At 37.7% G+C, this 14,914-nt stretch overlaps 1 protein-coding gene across 1 annotated transcript; it reads right to left on the reverse strand.

The window, feature by feature from the left end:
• Nucleotides 1–1,165: 1,165 nt before the first annotated feature.
• LOC101649000 (olfactory receptor 13C7-like) lies at nt 1,166–2,199 on the reverse strand. Its single transcript, XM_004711056.2, has one exon. The coding sequence runs from the start codon at nt 2,126–2,128 to the stop codon at nt 1,166–1,168; it is 963 nt and encodes a 320-aa protein (XP_004711113.1). The 5' UTR covers nt 2,129–2,199.
• Between the last annotated feature and the right edge of the window lie 12,715 nt (nt 2,200–14,914).

The following is a 14,914-nucleotide window of genomic DNA, read 5'->3' on the forward strand; positions in this document are numbered from 1 at the left end:
TGGGACTCGGCTGGGACGAGGCTGGTCACTCTACTACTGCCAGGGATGATGATATCTGTCTGAAAAGCCAATCCACACACACCGGTTTCTTTCTTACAACACTTCAGTGGGTTGTATTGCACATACAGTGACTGGAATAGAAAAATAAATAACTGAATAAATGGAGAATTTCTACCTAAAATTGCCTAATGTGTGGAATTCTAACCCCAATATCAGCATAGTGTCAGAAAATTACACAGCCAAGATCTTCAGAAACAGCATAATTGTTTCGGTTCATTAACTGAAACAGTGGCTTTCCTCAACTACAGTGCTGCTCATCTACTGAAAATCAGAAAATACCCCAAAACAATAACAACCCTACTGTAGTGTTATTTCCAACTCATTCAGACACAACAAGACAGAGTTGCCCACAGGTGGTGACCAAGGCTGCCGATCTTTGTGGAAGCAGACTGAGCATCTTTCTCCAGCAGACCGGCTAGTGGGTTCAAACCACAGCCCAACTTAACCCACTGGGCCCCTGGGGCTCAAGACAGATCAAATGATCCCAGGAGTTGGGTTGCATTCAAAGAGCTGCATATTTGCTCAGACATCTCTGTAACAAATTGTGCACAACAATTTGTCCCCAAAAGGAAATCAGCCCTAAGAAAACATAAATATGTTGCTCCAAAACACAGAACAGGTCATTAATACCACATGAGCTCCTTCTCCTCTACATGATCAAAGCAGCCCCGTTCTGCTTTATTTAATGTTGTGTTCATTTCCATGAATCCTTCCAAATATTAATAAGCTACTTTCTACTTGATCTCCCTAAGGAGGCTGTGGAAATAATAAACGTATGTGCCTACAAAATAGAAGGTTAAGCTAGTCAAAATGGTATCCCTTTTTATATGAGATTCTAGAAATCTTCAATCTACAGTTACACTGAACTTCAATGCTCATGAGATGGTGGGTAGTTTGGCAGAGAATTTTTTGACCCTTGAATTTCTGTCCTACTTAATCCAGACATGAAGGGGAAAGGGAGGGCCTGCATTTTTCTCCCTCATTTAAATACCAGGAACAATTTTTTTTAATATAATCTCAGGCATCACCAACCTTTTTAGAAACTATAGATGAGAGCAAGTCCTGTATTCAGAGTAAATGAATTAAACCAAAAAATATACAACATTTATACTTGGCCAGAAGTACATTTCAGACATAGCATATTCCTCACGGCCGCCTTCACATCCTTGTTCCTTAAACTGTAAATGAGAGGGTTGAGCATGGGTGTTAACACTCCATAGAAAAGGGAGATTATTTTATCGGTGACTTGTTCTTTATCGGCACCGGAAGAGTCTTTAGCTTTGGGCTTTGCATACATGAACAGGATGGTCCCATAGAATATAACCACCACTGTCAGGTGGGCGGAGCAGGTGGAGAAGGCTTTGCGCCTGCCCTCGGCAGAAGGAATCCTTAGGATGGTGGCGAGAATGAAAACATAGGTGATAAAAATAAAGAGTACGGGGACCACGAGAAAAATCATATTTGCAACAATCATGCTAATAACATTTGTGGAGATGTCAGCACAGGCCAGTTTTAAGACAGCTAAGATTTCGCAAGTGAAATGATTGATGACGTTATCCCCGCAGAAGGGAAGCCGCATGGCAAGCGAGGTTTGCAGCAGAGAATTGACCCCCCCTGCGATCCATGACCCAGCAGCCATGGGTACGTATGACGTCTTGCTCATGATGATGGGATATCTCAAAGGGTTACAGATGGCCACGTAGCGATCGAACGCCATCATGCTCAGAAGAACACACTCGGTGGCTCCCATGGCAAAGGAGAGAAACATTTGCACGCCACACCCAGAGAAGGAAATGGTTTTCTTTGAAGTAACGAAGCTGCTGAGGAATAGTGGAATCGAAGAACTGGTGTAGCATATGTCCAAGAATGATAGGTTACTGAGGAAAAAGTACATGGGGGTGTGCAGGCGGGCGTCAAAGACACTTACCATGATAATGACTCCATTTCCCAGCAGGATCACGAGGTACATGCATAAGACCAGCACAAAGTAAATGGCTTCCAGCTCGGGGTAACCAGAAAGCCCCAGCAGAACAAATTCTGTCACCGAAGATTGGTTGGTCTTTCCCATGGTGTTATTTTCTTTCACAGCAATGATTCCCTCGAGAGTGGACTCTGGGTACAGGTGTCACAGCAGCATCTGGACATGTTTGCCTCCTCACGTAGCTGCCTGTCCGGGTTCGGTGGACCTATATGCACAAATGGCATAAGCATAGTGAGGAGCGCTCAGCAAATACCACTTAGTCTTTCATCCCTTCGCAAGGAGAATTGGGTTCTGAAAAAACAATTTTTGAAAAAAACACATGCAACTGGGTTCACATAACGCATCACATTTGAAATTATTTTGACAGAAATGTTGCTATAATACTTTGACCCATGCAGAAAAATTCTAAAATGTATAAAAGTACTATGGGTTAACAGAGACTTAACCACTTTAACCTTCATGTATATATGCAACCTATTTTTCCCCTCCAAAGCAAAAATACCATCCTTAACATAACAAAAAAAAATGATCTTCAGTTAGTAAAACAAAGTGGGGTTATTTTGATTTAGACTATTTCAGCAAAACATTGAAACCATGTGCATTAGGAAAGAGGATTTTTAGTTATTTCTATTATGGCAAAAATACTTTATGTCTATGTATATATGGATATATATATATGTATATATATATATTTGTAATATCCAAAGAATATTTACTATAGGAAGGAGAAAATAGAGAAGAATGATTCTTTTTAATAAAAATTGGTAATTGTCTCTAGGTAAGTCTGTTGTCCCCTCTGATATAGTTAATGAATGGCAAGCTGACTTAAAAAAAACTCCAATGCACAAGTTTCAATCTAGAGTCCAGCAATAAATAAATAACATGAGAAATCTCAAAAATAGAAGATTCACTCTTTTATCTGCAGTAATAAGAAAGCAGATGCTGTCTTCTCCCTACCCAGATGTCTAATTCTTCTGCTCTAAAAGCCACTAAAAGTTCATACTTTACATACATATTCAGAAATATCATGATTAAGGGTCAGAATTCACTCAAAAAAAACACAATACTATTAGCAATTGGCAAATAATTGGCTATAATTATTTGAATCCCCATTACAATGGAATATAAAATGTCTAAATATTAAAATGCTGCGAAAACAAGAAGTCCTACTTTGAGATTGGTTACCTCATCAATTCCAATTAATGATTTCAACAAAATAACCAAAAAAAGGCCTATACACTTCTCAGTTTTCATTAATATCAAGTAGCTGTCACTGCTTGTATAAAAACCAATTCTACAGTGTAAAATAGAAATAACTTCCAGTACAGCTGACAGGTGAGGTTCTTTCCACTCTTTTCACTAATAAATGATCATTTAAGGGACTAGCAAATAGCGCACCAAAACAATTTAAAGTTTTTGCTGCTTCGAGGATGTTTCTAATCCCAGAAGCAATTTAAAGTTCATGAAGTGGATTGGATAGCATTTTGAAACTTTCTAGTACTTTCGGATGAACTCCCTCAGAAGCAATTAAAACAAAGTTGCTAATACCATTTAAATGAAGTATAATTCACACAAAACAATAATAATTCTTCTTACCTCACACCCTCTGAGATGCGCAAAGGCCTGGAGTTAGGAAACCAAATGGTAAAAAAACATTTTGACATTTGTCAAGCTGAAAGAACTGGGGAAACTATTCAAACCTTGAGCTGAACTACTGAAGGACTGTACGCACAAAATATCGAAAGGCACCAAAGCATCAACAGAAGATAGAAGGAATATACAGTCACTATAACAAAAACAATTGGCTGACATTCAATCATTTCAGAAGGTAGAATGTGACCAAGAACCAAAGGTATTGAAGAAAGCAATAGAAGTTACACAGAAGGCATGGGGGGAAAAATAGGCATCAGAAATTAATGGAAGAACAAATTGAGATGTTTCAACAAATGGGAGCAATACTATACTGTAAGTGCTGGCTCTATGCCAAGACACATTGCTCTCTAGCCAACACATGAGAAGAGATACATTTATGCACTTATTCCAAAGAAATGTGTAAATTATTGAACAATATCATACAGAAGTAAAAATTTGTTAAACACCATTCAGAAAATAGCTGAGACAATGCAGCAACAGGGGACTGCCAGAAATGTAATACAACTTCAGAAAAGGATGAGGTTGTCATTGCTGATATCAAATGGATCCTGGCTGAAAGCAGAGAATACCAGAAAGATGCTTATTTATGTTTTGTTGACTATGACTATGCAAAGCCATTCGACTATGATCATAACAAACTATGGTTAACATTGCAAAGGGTACGAATTCTAGAATACATTTATGTGCTCATGCAGTCCCTGCGCATAGACCACAGACAGTCGTCTGGACACACAAAAGGGGACAGTGTGGTTTAAAATCAGGAAAGGTGTGCTCCAGGGTGCTATCCTTACACCAATTTTTATGCTGAGCCAATAATCCAAGACCACATGAATAACAAAGTACCAGGATTGGAGGAAAACTCATTAACAACCATGATATGCAAATGACTCAACCTTGCTTGCTGAAAGTGAAGAGGGAAAGATGTGAAGTGTTTACTGACGAAGGTCAAAGACTGTAGCCTTCAATGTGCATTACACTCCAACATTTAGTAAGTAAACATATTCACAGCTAGGCCAATAAACAACAACATGAAAGTGGAGAAAATATTGACTTGTCAAGAATTCATTTTACTTGGATGCACAGTTAATGCCCAGGTAAGCAACTATCAAAGACCAACATGCATTGACAAACTGCTGTAAAGGAACTCTTGAAAGTGGCAAAAAGCAGATGTTTCTTGGAAGACTAACGTTCACCTGCACTAAAGGGTGATACTTTCAATTGCTTCATATCATATGCATGTTGAAAGTTGGACAATAAATAAGGAAGAATGAAAATGAATTGATCCCTTTGAATTATTGTGTTATCAAAGAAGATTAATAGTACCATGAACTACTAAGAAAATGATCAAAACTTTGTTAGATGGTATGAAATAGTGTTCTAGCAAAGAGTAATTGAAATCATCATGTGAGGTGTTAAGAGAAGGTAACAAAAATTGATACCAGTTCTCTCTCTTATTAGTGTATAACTGATTTACTTAGTGTAGTTAGTTTAACGCATACCATGTTTTCCATTACTGTAGACAGTCTCACTTACACTATATTTTCCCTGACTCCCAATGCAGGCTGTTTGTTGGAAATTTTGGTAACTTTCTGCACTGCTCAGAGGAAAACAAGTGATGCCTTCTGGAAGATCCTCCAGACAACTATGAGAATCATTCCAAAAACCCAATTCCTTATATCTGGTTAGTCACCAGAGAATCCCGAAATTGTCCTAAGGCTTAAGGCTCTTTGTTAACGGTCAGCAGTGGCATCATGTGATCATCCTGATATGTGAGTTAGTGTAAAACATCAAGAAAGTCATGTGAGTCTCCGCAGGTATGGCTTCAAATATAAAAATGTATAAACTCTGCAGAGCATAAGGGGGATTCCATTAAGGGAACCTGCCTTGTTTCCAGACTCCCAGCTAGTCACCTTCTCAGACACTTCTCTTTTGCTCTCTAACTTGGAGCTAGTGAATTGTGTTCTGCTGCTCCAAGGATGAAATTCTTATTAGGGGTAAGAAGTAGACAACATTTTTAAAAAGCAACTGAACAAGAGGTCTAAATGTAATGTTAATGCAATGAAAGAAAACTAGAAAGGTGAGTTATGCCATGAAAGATGGTATTACTTATTTTGGCAATCAAATTTGAAAAGCAATTCTCAGAGCTGTTAATTTAATGTAAATTCATATTCAGTATATAATGCTAATGTTGACCACATTTTCTCATTAATGAATGTTCAATGGACATAATGACTAAATAAATTAGATATGTAAATACTTTACATGCTGTTACAACTTAAAAGAACATAGACTCCCTGTGAGTAATATTAATAAGCGAGTTCTGCAAAACAAAAAAATGCTAAATAAGGTAAAATAATTGGAAAAATATAATGAAAGATGCAAGAGAGGTACAAAATTTCATGGAAATTTCTATTATATTTTAGTTACATTTTCCATGAACTTTCGAACTCCCTGGTACACAATAGAAAACAAAACATATAAAGCAAAACCTACTTAAATAAGTCTCTGTGGTTAGTCTCTATTCAGCTGCAGAAATACAGTCTCCCAGTAATACAATTCTCTTAGTCTCAGTAGGGTGCTTTAAAAAAAATAGCCAATCACAGGGATATATATAAACCGTAGATATATGAATGGGTTTTGAGGTCACACTTAATCAGCCCTAATCTAAGAACAATTATTTCTTATGAAATGGCCCTACTCAATACGTTCCTTCATGAAGTGATCACTGAAGATATGGGTACTATAGCAAAGTGCGGTGAAAAAAATTAGATGGTTCCTGGCTATTAGAAAGAAAGAATAATATCTTGTATCTTCAATATTTGTGTTAAACAGCCATCTAAGTGAGGTATCAGCTAAGTCCATGTAGAAGAAGCACACCAGCTTGTATGATCCAAGGATTGTAAATAATAAAATCCAAGACCAGACAAGAGAATAGTATTAGAGCTTAAATTCTGAGAACCACGTTTTTTTGTTTTTTCTTTTTTTAAATCATTTTATTGGGGGCTCATACAGCTCTTATCACAATCCACATATACATTCATTGTGTCAAGCACATTTGTACATTTGTTGCCATCATCATTCTCAAAACATTTTCTTTTGACTTGAGCCCTTGGTATCAGCTCCTCATTTTCCCCACTCCCTCCTCCACCTCATGAAACCTTGATAATTTATAAATTATTGTTTTTCCATGTTTTACACTGTCCAATATCTCCCTTCACCCACTTTTCTGTTGTCTGTCACCCAGGGAGGCGGTTATATATAGATCATTGTGATCGGTTCCCCCTTCCTCCCCCACCTTTCCCTTCCCTTCCTGGTATCACTACTCTCATTATTGGTCCTGAGGGGTTTATCTGTCCTGGATTCCCTGTGTTTCCAGCTCTTATCAGTAGCAGTGTACATCCTCTGGTAGAGCCATGTTTGTAAGGTAGAATTGGAATCATGGTAGTGGGGGGGGAGGAAACATTAAAGAACAACAGAAAAGTTGTATGTTTCATCAGTACTATACTGCACCCTGACTAGCTCATCTCCTCCCTGTGGCCCTTCTGTAAGGGGATGTCCCATTGCCTACAGATGGGCTTTGGGTCTCCTCCACACTCCCCCTCATTCATAATGATATGATTTTTTGTTCTTTGATGTTTGATACCTGATCCTATCGACACCTCATGACCATACATGTGGGCTTTGTTGCTTCTGAGCTAGATGGCTGCTTGTTTATCTTCAAGCCTTTAACACCCCAGGCACTATATCTTTTGATAACCAGATGCCATCAGCTTTCTTCACCACATTTGCTTATGCACCCACTTTGTCTTCAGTGATCATGTCCAGAAGGTAAGCACCATGGAATGCCAGGTTAATAGAACAAAGTGTTCTTGCAGTGAGGGAGTACTTGAGTAGAGGCCCAATGTCTATCTGCTACCTTAATACTAAACCTATAAATATATGCACATAGATCTATTTCCCCATCATCAGATATAAATATATTTACATTGTACATGCCTGTATTTAGGCCTCTGTAAATGCCCTTTGCCTCCTAGTTCTTTCCTCTATTTCCTTTTACTTTCCTCTTGTCCTCCTACATGTTCAGCCTTCGTTTGGGTTTCAGTAATTCCTCTTGGTTACATTGCCCTTGATCAAGCCCTACCAGGCCTCCTACACCCTCCTCACCATCGATTTTGGATCACTTGTTGTTCCCTTGTCCTTGGGTTTGTTAACACCCACTTCCATTCCCCTGCCTCCCCCACTCCCATGTCCCCGGAACCGGCAGGTCCTGTTGTTTTCTCCTCCAGATTTTTTATCCTGCCTATCTTATCTAGATAGACCTGCAGAGATAATAATATGCACACAAAAACAAGACATAGCAAAACAAAGCAACAAAAGGAAACAACAAGCCAATGACCCAAAAAAAGAGAAAAGCCTGTAAATAGTTCAAGGTCTGTTTGTTGACCTTTCCGAGTGTTTTCAGTTGAGTCTGATGGGGTGTCACGCCCTGGCCCCAAGGTCAAATTTTGGTGTCCCCTGGGGCCTTTGTTGTTCTGTTTTCCCTGCTGTTCTGTTGCATACCCTTAGTGTTTTGCCTTAGTGTGGTGGGGTCAGATTGGGCACATTTCCTGCACTGTGTCTCCAGTGCTGTCCCCCATAAGGCTATGGGTGAGCAAGGGATATTGTGTCTCCTAGTGGGGCTGGCCCTATGGTCCTATCTATGCTTTGGCTGTTCTGAGGGGGAATGTCGTCCTCAGGGCTTGGTGGGCCAGGATGTGCTCCACTCTCTCTTCCTCTCCCTTCATTTGCTCCTGCGTGCTCTGATCAGACATGTCTCTCTCCCTGAGCTATAGCTTCAATAGTGCCCTGTCTGATGACCAAGTTTGCAGAAGATGATGAATGACCGTGAAAGCCCCAAATCCCAACATGGGATTCCAGAGAACCCCCTCTGACTATTGACTGAGGATATGAATAGCCTTGCTATCAGATACTATGCATTAAAAAGTGGATTAATGCAGATGTCATTAGGTTAAAATTTAACACTTTATCATTTGGGCTCCTTTTTGACCCATTTTAAATTTGTTCTAGCTTTTACTGTTTTCTGCTTTCTTTTGAATTGACATTTTCTGTGTTTTTTTTGTTGTTGTTATTGCTATTGTTGGGAGGGGTAGTAGGGTATGTTTTTTGTTATGTGAAAGTGAAGATAGGTAAATCTATGGAGACAAATGACTGGATTAGTAGTTTCTTAGGGTAGGGAAGGTTGTGTGGCAATGGGGAGTTAATAATGAATACAAGAGTTAAGAAAATGTCCTAAAATTGATTGTAGTGATTATTGTACAGCTGTTTTAGTGTGTATGAACCATTAAATTGTATGATATGTGAATTATATGTAAATAAAACTATTACTTTTTTAAGGTTCAATCAAAACAGTAGCTGCCTAAGCAATCCGTTGGGTCAATTAAATTCAAAGTGAAGAGGTCAGCTCATAAGGTTATGCAGACTGCTTTTGGTACGCCAAAGGGGGTAATCTTGAGAGATTTTTGTCAAGGATACAGAAAGATCATGGAGGCTTATTATGAAGTTTTAAGAAAATGGAAAATTGCATCGGTGAGAAAATAGCCAGGAAATTTGTGCTGACATAAATTTTTCCCATCACAGTGCGCCTGCTCATTCTTTGAAGATAGCAAGGACCATCCTAAGGGAACTTTATTGGGAAGGCTTCTATTCCATAACATTATTTATTCCACTCTAATTTATTCACAGTTTAAATAAGAAGTAGAAATATTTGTTACTTAATAATAAGCTGATAAAATTTTGTCTTGCCCACTGGAAGTTAGATATTTAGATGTGTTATGACTGTTTCGGCCACTCTTTTCCTGGTCATTGACTAAAGCAAAGAGGATTTTCTTGGTTGTGTGTGTATGTGTGTGTGTGTGTGTGTGTGTCCATTGTGTGTGTTTCCAAGTTGGTGCCTTCCCTGGAGCTCCATCAGGGACATATGGGAGGGTACAGGGAAACATAACAACTCAGAGCCACGTCGTTCCTTGGCTTCCAGGATCTCCTACTGACCTCCCACCTTGCTCCTCCTCTCAGAGTCTTCTGATGCTGTAGAATATATATACAGGGAGAACTGTGAACGTTTGGACCTGATGAAACTACCTGTTTTTTGGAATCTCAGAAGTTTTCTGTTTTTGACATGGTTCAGTCACCACCTTTCTATAATTCTCTATGTGACAGAAAATAGTTCTTTTCCTTCTGTGACAGGTTTTGATTCTGGCTTTTACAGAATTTCCTGTGAATAATGTTTGTAGTTTTAGGTATATTTAGCAGAAGATTAAGGGTAAGTGTTTACTCCATCTAGTCTAGAACCAGACATTCTTATTATCTTATTTTTTTAAAGTGGATCCATTATTATACCCTCCCAAGAAAAAACTTCTAGGTTTCATAAAAATGTATTTAAATATTTAAATGAAGAAACTAATTCAATTTTATACAGTCTATTAACAAAAGAGAAAAATATAGAAAATTCAATTTTATGAGGCTTTGTACTAAACTTAGTACTAAAATCTAATATGAGTATGTTTAATTTTTTTTTAAATAACAATGTGTTGGTCTTGTGAACATAATTGGGAAACATTCTGGAAATATCAGAATGCTGAATGATGCATCATTTGAAGAATAGATTGCAATAAGTGAAATTAATCCTAGAAATGTTTGGGGGGTGATTATTCAAAATCAAACAATGGCATTAAAATACTGTCATTTTCAAAAGAAATAATATATGGCAATATTTATAAGTGCAGAAAATTATTGGAAATGTATTGATTCTTTTTACCTTTTCCAGAGGGAATAAGTTTCATGTCTCTTCATCTTCTATTTTATGTAGTTAGCTTCTTAAAATTGACATCTTTCATGTCAATTACATAAAATTACTTTTTATGAGTCTTCTATTCTATTCATGTAATGACCACCACATGATTGCATGCAAACAAGGTATAGAGGACCCTACTCATAGATTTGTCAGTGTTACCATTCCACTGAATAAATAAGAGATGCGTCGCAGAAGCAGGTAGAGAATCCCACTACCATGCAGAAAACAGAGTCACCTGTATGAATGTGTAACAGGGCACCAGAGGTCACAGGATAGAGACCATGAGACTGAGCAGCAAGATTCCTAGCTACACCTGACCAAATAAAGTTGAGTTCCTTCTGGCAGGATGCCTCCCAGAGGAGGATGTCCTCTGAGCATTTGCCGGTGCTCCAAGAGCTTTGTACCACTTGGCAGGGCAGTGCAGAGTCCAAGGGGCACCTGGCTGCGAGGTCAAAGACCAGAGAGATGTGTGACTAAGAAGACACACTATGGGCAAACTGTTAATGTCCTAATATTGTTGATGTTGTTGTTAGGCGCCATCAAGTAACTGCCGACTCATGGCCACTCCACATCAGAACAAAACAGTCTGGCCTGAGCCATCCACAAACAATTGTTTTTATGCTGGAGGCCAATGCAGTCACAGATCATCGTGAATATTGAATGGGAGTTCTGTGCGGCTATTGAAAGGGTTTTATTGATCCAAGCAGAAAGTATAGGGCCATGGGAGGGAAAGAGGATGGAGGACGGAGGCACATTTGACTACTGTCTCACAGGTATCAACCTTGGGCAGATGTGGAACTGGGTTCTCCTCCCTTCTGTAGCCAAAGGAGGCGAGATGTGGCTTCCAAGCCAGTTCTCAGCCTGCGATTTTGATAGTTGAAGATTTCATGAAAGGCCTTCTCCATAGTTCGATACCAAAATATAAAGAAAACTGAAGAAATTGAACAAATATTTATCATGTCATTAAAGTATCCTTGTCTTTTACTCTTGTAAATTTATTTGTACCATCTCTTTGCTTCATAATTATTCTATTACAAATAAGCCAAACTCCCCCTGTTGAAGTGTGTTTTTGTCTTGCAAAGGTATTTCCAAATCTGGGAATGCTGAAAGATTACAGCTGAATTGAAATCCTAAGAAGCAGAGTTGGTATAGTATGGTCAGGAGCCAGAAGTTGGCAGAGGGTGCGTGAAGCTAGGAGAGGCCGTTGGTAACCACTAGCAAGAGTGCCTGGGGTTTTCCCCTGAGGCTGAGCATCTGCAGCTTTGGTTCTCTGCTCCACCTCACTAGGGGAAAAATAGGTATAGATCACATTCATTTTCCATCCGCTAAAAGGATGTTTTGAGAAGTTCTAATTATGGAAACAGGTATTTACTAAAGAGAATGTCTAATTTCCTTCCTACCATTTACAGTTAAAAGACATGGTCATCACTCTCAAAAATTAAGGTAAGTAGAAAACCATTATTTCCATTTTTTTCTATTTTCCATTGACAAACATTGATATCAGTTGATTGCCTGATAATATAAGATGGAAAAGTTCACAGTATACAGCTAGTTTTAAAAGTGGGTTAAAAAATCAGAGATGGAGTATGCTCACAGGTTTTTAGTAAATGTGGGATATGAATATTAACATATTGAAATATTAGTAGTTACTATGTCTTTATACTATATTGTTACTAAGATTATTAATTCAGTCTCTATGAATAGTTAATTGAAATTATTAATGACTTTAACTTCTTTTGGACTTTTCCAAATTTTCTGACTTGAGAATATATCATTAATTTAATTGGAAAGTTTTTTTATTTATAAAAAGTCATTACTTTAAGCATAATTAAGTTTTTCAGACATTATCTACAAACCACACAAAATTATTACCTTCTGCACAGTTTAAGAATATTACTCTAAATCACTTCTGGGATTACAGAGTCCCTATGGAGAGAACAGAGTAGAATTTAAATGGGGTATCAGAGCTAAAAGCAAGTTCTCTAACAATGTTTAGAGTACTCGTTGGTGGGAGATTAATGTGCTATCGCTACAAATACAAGACGGGTCATTCTTATAAGCTGGACAACTTTACCACTGGTTTACTTACCTTGACTCTACCCATAGAAAGCTACTGTAGTATAGCTACAGTTCAAAAGACGAGAGGTAAGCTCGATGAAGTGAAACCATAGTGCATTAGCATGTGGACACACAGAAGCTGGAAAATGAAATGGTGTATATGTACTATAATTGTATATAGTACATACAAATATGTACTATATCTGTATGTAAACTGACATCCTGTTTTAATAAACAAATCCTACCAAAACGCTACTTATCATTTGTGGAGGAGCTGAAAATCCTACATTGAAACTTGAATATTATTATTAATAAAACTATAGGCCTTATTCAAATGTCACCAATCTTTCACTAATGTCTTCTGTTCCAGGACCTATTCCGGTTCTCACTTGCATGTAATGATATTTCTCTTTAGGCTCTCCCTATTTTTAACAGCTTCTTAGATTTTTTTTTACTTTGAAAGCTACCAAATAAAACAATGAGAACAGAAATATGGATTAGAAGAACTACTAAATAAAGAAAATATATTTAATATCTATGAGCATTTTAAATCATGCATTTCTCCTTGCCACAGAAATGGAGAGAGAAGATGTGAAACTGGAGATGAAGATTAAATTAATATGTAATATGTGTTGTCCACTCATTCTGCCAAGAACTACTACACGTTATGCCAATCTTCATAACAATGATATGAAATACTTATTACTATGCTAATGTCAGATCAGAGAAGTTAAGTATCTTGCCACAGTGTCAAGAGGAAACTCTTGATTCCAAGTCATCTGTTCTTTCCATTTAGACAGTACTTTTCCATAAATAAACCTGAACAGTAGTAAAGACAGAGGTAAAAGGTGTTAGGTATAATGATGTTATATAGCACAGCCTTAGAGACAGAGCATGCAGGCTGGGTCTAGGTTATTCATCCCAGCACTGAGTCTATTGCTGAGATAGAAGTTCTCATGATATAAGCTTTCACTGTCCTCCCAGGAATGAAAAATTCACTTGATTTCCTCAAAGAAAAGATCATGAGAAAATTCAAGATAATCCTCAAGACCAGGTAGGAAAAAGAAAAGAGACTTTGGCTCTTTGCCTTCACTCACCCAGAATTATTCATTAGTAATTCCTTCTGGGGCACATAAGAGCTCATTTATTCCGGCAAGAACTGCGGGTCTCTTGAAGAGATGTCTCATGATGTGAAGAATGAATTTTATCATGAAAACTAGGGAAAACTTGGTGATTCTGGAATTAAAGTGTGGTTCCCAGTGGTGACAAATTTATCCCAAGGAAATCTTTGAGGATGGCTGTGGATAATCTGATTTGAGGATCTCATTAGGTGCAGTGTGGAATGTTGGCTGACTTTATCAGCTTAGAAGCAAACCACTGCTTTCTTCTGCTGGCCAATGCAGTAGGAGATGGGTATGTGAATGCACATGATTCAGAATTTTCAGAAGATTCTTTCCTTCCAAAGGGAATCCCCAGTGGTGAAGATCAAACTAAGGACAAGGTCTTTCGGTGTATGGATAACACTCATGGAGCCAGGAAATTGAAACTTGACCACTTTTTGAGCAGAAAGAAAGAAGTTATAACTGAAGATTCTACAATTTCTCCAAAGTCCTTCCCATGCACCAAGTATCTTCCTATCTGTATGATGTTGCTGGTATGTTTAATGCATCCCATCTGTGCTGCTGCTCTTGACCAAGTGATAATGTGTTTTAGAAATATTCCTCTGTCAAGAACTCTGGATGTGTTAATGTGTTGTACAAGGAAGATATAGTTGTAAGATCACCTTGATTGAAACCAGAATATTAAATGGCATAGTCTATATTACATATATTAAGAGAAATCCCCACTCCAATTTTCTGTCCACTGGATGTCTTTTCTATTCTTTTTATTTTAGCAACAGCTGGAGTCACCAGCACCTGGACAATTGTGCTTCTTTGGCGATCTCCAAATAATTAAAAAGAAGACAATGATACAATCTTGGCACCAAAGTAGTTTCCTACTAAGAAAAATAATACTTTTGCCTCTTATTTTTAATACCAGGAAATATGTGCATTGAAAAATTAGAGAAAAAGGAAAAATACTAAGAAAATGTAAAAGACTCTAAAATGTATCTTTCAAAGAAAAAACATAGTTAATACTTTGATGTGGTTGTGTCCAGGTATGTGGATATAGTATTATAATCATTCATATTGCCATTAAACTTACATTTCTCATACAAGATGAGCATTTCCCCCTGTATCCTAACTTCAAAAATCAAACCTTTAATTAGTATAACAAATGAAAATACACTTTTTCACATGTTATAACACTCT

This window comes from Echinops telfairi, unplaced genomic scaffold, assembly GCF_000313985.2.
Source record: "Echinops telfairi isolate 266 unplaced genomic scaffold, ASM31398v2 ScPeMD7_7410;HRSCAF=8448, whole genome shotgun sequence".
Lineage (NCBI taxonomy): Eukaryota > Metazoa > Chordata > Mammalia > Afrosoricida > Tenrecidae > Echinops > Echinops telfairi.

Coding starts and splice junctions, on each gene's coding strand:
- LOC101649000 (XM_004711056.2), bottom strand. CDS start 2,128: ATGGGAAAGACCAACCAATCTTCGGTGACAGAATTTGTTCTGCTGGGG.